The sequence below is a fragment of the Equus quagga genome, chromosome 17 (assembly GCF_021613505.1).
Source record: "Equus quagga isolate Etosha38 chromosome 17, UCLA_HA_Equagga_1.0, whole genome shotgun sequence".
Lineage (NCBI taxonomy): Eukaryota > Metazoa > Chordata > Mammalia > Perissodactyla > Equidae > Equus > Equus quagga.
The window spans coordinates 8,214,087-8,219,671 of record NC_060283.1 but is presented as its reverse complement, the minus strand read 5'-3'; the positions used below and the strand labels follow the sequence as shown (position 1 = coordinate 8,219,671).

Genomic DNA, 5,585 nt, shown 5'->3' with positions numbered 1-5,585 from the left:
TCGCCGATCCCCGCCAGGCACACGATCGCCTCGTGGGGTGCGGCCGCACACCCCACGGGCTGGGCTGGAACCTCTCCGTGCAAATGCTCGGAGGCCGCTGTGGCTTCTCGGGACCCGTGGGCCCCGCGCGGGTCCGAGGGGAGCGCGCTTCCTGCGGCGCCCGGGCCAGCTCAGGGGGGCTCCTGGCACCGAGCGGACGCTGGCGACCCCACCCAAGCCCAGTCTCCGCCCGGCCCGGCCAGCGGGGGGCGGCGGCAGCGGCGGCGGCGGGGCGGCGGGAAGCAGGGTCTCCCGGCCGGAGCGCCGGCCCCGCCCGGCCCGCGAGTCCGTTACGCCCGACACACGGCGCCCGCCTTGAGGTCCGCGCCGCCGTCGCGCGGCGCCGGGGCGGGCGGCCCGAAGCCCTCGTGGCCATAGCAGCGCAGCGCCGCCTCCTCGTAGGCCTCCAGGATGGTCTGGCGCTCCTCGGGCGTGAAGTCCATGGAGAAGGGGTGCACCTGCAGGATGTGCCGCTTGATGGTGCTGACCTTGAGCGTGGCCAGCGCGCCCCCGCACACCATGCACACCAGGCCGCGCCGGCTGCCGTCGTAGTCCATCAGGTACTCGCCCCGCCAGCGCGGCTGGTAGTTCCGCCGCTGCTCCCGGCTGCGGGGCGGCGGCGGCGGGGGAGGCGGCGGCGGCGGTGGGGGCAGCGGCGGGAAGGCGAGTCCCCCGGGCTCCTGGCCGTCCTCGTCGTCGTCCTCTTCCTCGGCAGGCCGCTCCGACGGTTCCCCAGGAGAAAGCGGGACATCGCCTGGGAAGGGACAAAGGGCTGCATTGGAGGCGGGGGAACCACAGCAGCTCGGGTCTGGGGCTCAGCTTCATAACGCCCCCTTTTGCCTTCCTGTCGCCTCCTCCCCAGTCTCCATTCAGCCTTCCGCTCTCCACCTTCTCCCCCAGCGTCCCCAGCCCTCGCTCCCTGCCTGGCCCGGGTCCCTGCCCCGCTCTCCCTCTCCACTTGCTCTGGCCCTCCACCGGCTCACCCCACCACTCCTCCTCCTCTGGCTCCTCCTCCTCTGCCCCTCCCCCCTCCTCGGAGGCTGCGGCTGTGCTGGGGGCGGTGCCGGGGGCGGCGGGGTCCCTGGGGGACTCCGGGCAGGGCAGCCCCAGGGCCAGCAGGTGGGCGGCCTTCTCGCTCCACTCCTGGGCGATGAGGGCCTTGACGGGCCCGCTGAGGCGCGTGGAGCCCGGGTGGCGCTGGCGGATGTGCCGCTTGATGGTGCTCATCTTGAGCGAGGCCAGCGCGCCCCCGCACACCATGCACACCAGCCCGCGCCGGCCGCCGTCCAACTCCATGAGGTACTCCAGCCGCCAGCGCTCCTGGTAGTGGCGGCGGCGGGGGCGGCCCCGCGGCGACCGGCCCGGGACCCCCACCCTCTCGCCCTCCTCCAGCTCCTCCTCCTCTGCGGGCCCGGGCCTCTCAGGGACCCAGCCAGCCTCTTCCTTTACGTCTGGGGGGCTGAGATCCTGAGAGGAGGGGGCTCCAGCAGCGAGGGCGGAGTCCCGGCTCTTTCTGGTCAGGTCCTGGGGGACGAGGTCATCGTCTGTTGGGGAAGGGGTGAGGGAGAGGGGCTCAGCCTGCTGGCTGGGTCGCTCCTACCCAGGCAGAGGGGGGCCCCTGCTCCTCACCCCAGCCCCAAGCTAGAGGCCCCAGCCAGTGCGAGATGAGATGGGGGATGGGTGGGGGGAGGGAGGAGTCCCTCCCGGTTTTGGCCACAGATCCCACTTCGCAGCCCTTATGTGAGGGGGCCTCGGCCCTGGGATGGGCCTCGCACCTGGTGGGGGCTGGGACTGTGCCTCGGGCTGGCCGCCCCAGGCCTGCAGCAGGGCGCTGCGCTGGGGGCCGCTGAGCCCCAAGGAGCTGGGGTGCACCTCCAGCACGTGGGCGCGGATGTCGTCCAGGTGCAGGCTGGGCAGTGCCCGGCCACAGGCCATGCACACCAGCCGATTCCCCCGAGGGTCATAGTCCATGAGACACTCTGCCCGGAACCAGTTCTGCAGGGACTCCTTCAGCCTCCGCTCCAGGCGCCGGGCACCCAGCCCCCTGCTGCCCCCGGCCCTCCGGGAGGCCGAGAGGCGCCGACGCCGAGCCCGGGGTGCCACTGGGCCCCCTCGCAGCTGGCGCCGGCTGCCCCCACCAGCTGGGGCTTTGCCTGAAAGGGTTGGAGGGAGGAAGGAACTGAGATGCTGGCCCTCTGGGGGAGCCCCCCCCCCCACCACAGCCAGGTCCTCCAGAGGCCTCTCCCTCACTCTGACTCAGAGCCTCAGGCCTAACCTTTGCCCTTCTCTTCCTCTCCCCTCAAACCTTAACTCCTCCATCCCCTAATCCTCCTGCACACAAACCCTAAGCCCACCCACTCTGCCCCAGACCCAGATTCTAGCTCCTTCTCTGGACTTCACTGTCAGCCATACCTTCGCAGCACCCTCTGCTCCCAGCCCTTCCCCTGTCTACCCCTCCAGCTTCTACTCTCCTTGATCCTCCTAAAACCACAGGTCAACGCTGTCTGGGACCTTGGAGACCCGCTCTTCCCACTGTCCCTCCCTACTATGGTACAATAAGGGCAATAAGCAAACCCCGCCCCGAAAAGGAGCAGGGACTTGTTGAAGAAAAGCAGCTGGCCGGCTAAGCCAGGGCTGTCCTCACCTGGCCCCTCCTGCCACCCAGGCCCCTGCCTCTCCATGTCCTCCATTACCTGGGCCCTTGGGTGGGCAAGCTTGGAGGCCAGCCCCCTCCTCCTCCTCTTCCTCTTCCTCCTCCTCCTCCTCCTCAGCCCCCTGGGCCCCCAGGCCCTCGGCCTCTCCACAGGCCCCCAGCCCCAAGTGGGCGTCCCAGCTGTTGCTGATGACTTCCTTCTCCCGGGGACTCCAGTGCAGGGAATAGGGGTGCTTTTGACGGATGTGCCGCTTGATGGTGCTGAGCTTGAGAGTGGCCAGGGAGCTGCCGCACACCATGCACACCATGCCGTGCCGGGCAGGGTTGAAGTCCATCAGGTACTCCAGCCGCCAGTGTTCGTGGTAGTAGCGCCGGTGGTCACGGCCGGGGATGCGGCTCTTTCCAGGCCTCGAGGCCCGGGCCTCACAGTGGTCTGAGTATTTCCTGCCTGAAGATGCTGGTCCCCTGGCCCTGGAGGAGGGCAGGGGGGCACTCCCCCAGGACCCCAAGGCACCCCCTTCCAGCTGAAGATCTGGCCCTGAAGAGGGGGAAAGGGAGACAGTTTTTCAATCTCCGATTTCCAGGGAAAGGACCCAGAGTTTTGATTTTGCAGCCTGAGAAAAGGAGGTGGGGGAGGGGTTGGTCCGGGGCAGGAAAGGGATGACAGCAGCAGTAAAGGGGATGTATGGGAGAGCAGGGAGTCAAAACGTTAGCCCTTCATAAACAGCAAGGACCCTTTAAGAGAGGATGAAGAACAAAAGGACGCAGGGCACTGTCAGGGACCAGCTTTGACTTTTTAAAAAATACAGTGACGGCCGAGAAGGCAGCGGCTCTGCTAGGCACCCTGACTGGACGAGAGCTGTGGGGGTAAGGCCAGGGGAGCAGCCTGCCAGGGCGGTTACAGCCGGAGCGGAGCGGAGCGGAGCAGAGCGGGCAGCGGGGCGAGAAGAACAAAGGGGGCATCTGTCTGCATCCAGGGCTGCACACAGGACCCACCCGCCTGAGGCCCCAGCTAGGGGGGCCCCACCCAAAGATCTTCTCCCTTTTTCCAATAATGCCCCAAATACGTCGTCCTGAGAGTCCCATTATAGGGGGCCCTATGCATTGTCGGTTCCCCACGGGAGGGATCCCCATGACAAAGCTGTCAACACCTCCAGGGGAAGGAGTTTTTATGACCCTGACTTCTCTTGAGCCTGGGAGAGCCCACAACTCTGGAAGGGGAGAGCAGGGGGGCCACCAGAGTGGCTACTGAAGACTCAGGCAGGGAGTGGCCACCAGCTACTGGAGCCCACGAAGTCTTTCTGGGGATTGATTTTTCGCTCTGGCAGGGAGCAGGCCACTGCCCAGCAATGACCGGGCGGGCACCGGGGAGGCCCGAGCAGAGCCCACTAACCCAGTGGTCTTCTCTTTTGCCAAAGAGAGACCCTAGGCTGTCCCCCACCCTCCCTATAGTTGGGACCCCATGTTATTTAGAAAAGGGTCTCCTGGCCACATAAGCTGAATGGACAGGTGTGGTCATTCTCCCAGTGGACTATCTCAGGGTCGGGAAACAAAAGATAGGATCAGAGAGGGCTCCTGTCACGATTGTGTTTTTCGTTTGTTTTTGGTTTAAGCAGATCCAAAGAAAAAGAGCTGGCTTCAGAGTCAGAGACCTGGGTTCGAATCTTAGCGTCACTGGTAACTTGCTCTGTGCCCTCTGATAGGTCATGTCGCTCTCTGGGCCTAAGCGCCTTTGTCTGCAAAGGCACTGGAGAGCTAGCTGGTCTCTGCGCATCCTTCCAGCGCTGGAGCTCTGCTAGTCTAGCGTGGACTGGCGCTTTAAGAGCCGAAAAAAGGGGAGGAGCTGAGATTCTTTAAAAACAAAAGGGGATGGGGAGTTTCTGGGAGGGGAGCTGGAGATGAGGGCAGAGGCTCCCCAGCCTGGACAGAACCTTCACGGGTCTTAAGGCGGTGACCCCGCAGCAGGGAAATGAAGAAACAGTCTCCTCTGAGAGCGAACGGGGAGGACCGGCTGGTCCCGCTAGAGCTGCCAAATTGTGGCCAAAAATTTCTGAAAAGAAGGGAGGAGACAAGGCGCGGACAGGAGGGGGTGTCTGCCTTTGTGGGCGAGCCCAGCCCTTTAAAAACTGCCCGCCGTGGGGAAGGCAGTGGCGGGGGCCCCCAGGCACCAGCTATGCCGTCTCCTGGGAGAATATGGGGGAGAGAAAAGCCTGCCTCTCTCTGAGCAAGGCCACAAGAGAAGAGGCGCAGCCCGACCGAAAGCAGCGGAGTGCCCAGCTCAGCTCCTCTGGGGGGAAGCCCCCGAGAGGGACCCTCGGTCTGGGCCGACTTTTAAGAGACAACCGGATAAGGGAGACCACCTGGGAGTCTGAAAGAGAACGGGGCGGGGGCGGCAAGTCCCACAGCCTAGAGCGCGCGCCCCGTGGCGCCCGGCCAGGCCCTTTGGGGCCCCTCCGGCCTGGCCTCCAAGGTGGGGGCCGCGGGGCCCCTTGCGGGGGAGGGGATCCGCCCGAGCCCCGCAGGCCGACCCCGCGAGCCGGGCTGGGGGCTCCCCCGCTGGCCCTGCAGCCGCGATCCGCGCCCGCCAGGTGGCGCCCCCGGCCGCCCTGCCCGCGTCCCCCCCTTTGTTCGGCGGCGGAGAGGGGCCCGGAGCCCGGAGCCGCAGCCCTCCCCTCCCCCATTGCCGGGGCCCCCGCCCGGGCCGCCGGCCCCAGTTCTTACCGCCGTCGTCCTCCTCGGGCTCCGCGCCGCCGCTCGATCCGGCGGGCGGCAGCGGTCGGCCCCGTGCCGAGGCCGCTGCTGGCCCGGGGCCGCCCCTGCCGCCGCCGCTCCGGCTCCGGTGGTCCCCGCCGGGCTCCATGCGCTGCGCTGCGGAGCGGGGCCCCGGGGCGGC

The 5,585-nt window shown here is 67.1% G+C and overlaps 1 protein-coding gene across 1 annotated transcript; it reads right to left on the bottom strand.

Moving 5' to 3' along the window:
* Positions 1-241: 241 nt before the first annotated feature.
* ZFTA (zinc finger translocation associated) lies at positions 242-5,562 on the bottom strand. Its single transcript, XM_046643238.1, has 5 exons — positions 5,414-5,562; positions 2,733-3,230; positions 1,815-2,192; positions 1,023-1,583; positions 242-793 (listed from the first exon to the last, which is right to left on the bottom strand). Exons 1-5 carry the CDS (start codon positions 5,550-5,552, stop codon positions 330-332), a joined length of 2,040 nt encoding a protein of 679 aa, XP_046499194.1. The 5' UTR covers positions 5,553-5,562; the 3' UTR covers positions 242-329.
* Between the last annotated feature and the right edge of the window lie 23 nt (positions 5,563-5,585).

Bases quoted from the DNA above. Each gene is read 5' to 3' on its own strand.
- ZFTA (XM_046643238.1), bottom strand. From the start codon at position 5,552: ATGGAGCCCGGCGGGGACCACCGGAGCCGGAGCGGCGGCGGCAGGGGC. The intron at 2,193-2,732 runs GTAATGGAGGAC...CAACCCTTTCAG, and splicing joins TTGCCCACCCAAGGGCCCAG to GCAAAGCCCCAGCTGGTGGG. The intron at 794-1,022 runs GTGAGCCGGTGG...GTCCCTTCCCAG, and splicing joins AGAGGAGGAGGAGTGGTGGG to GCGATGTCCCGCTTTCTCCT.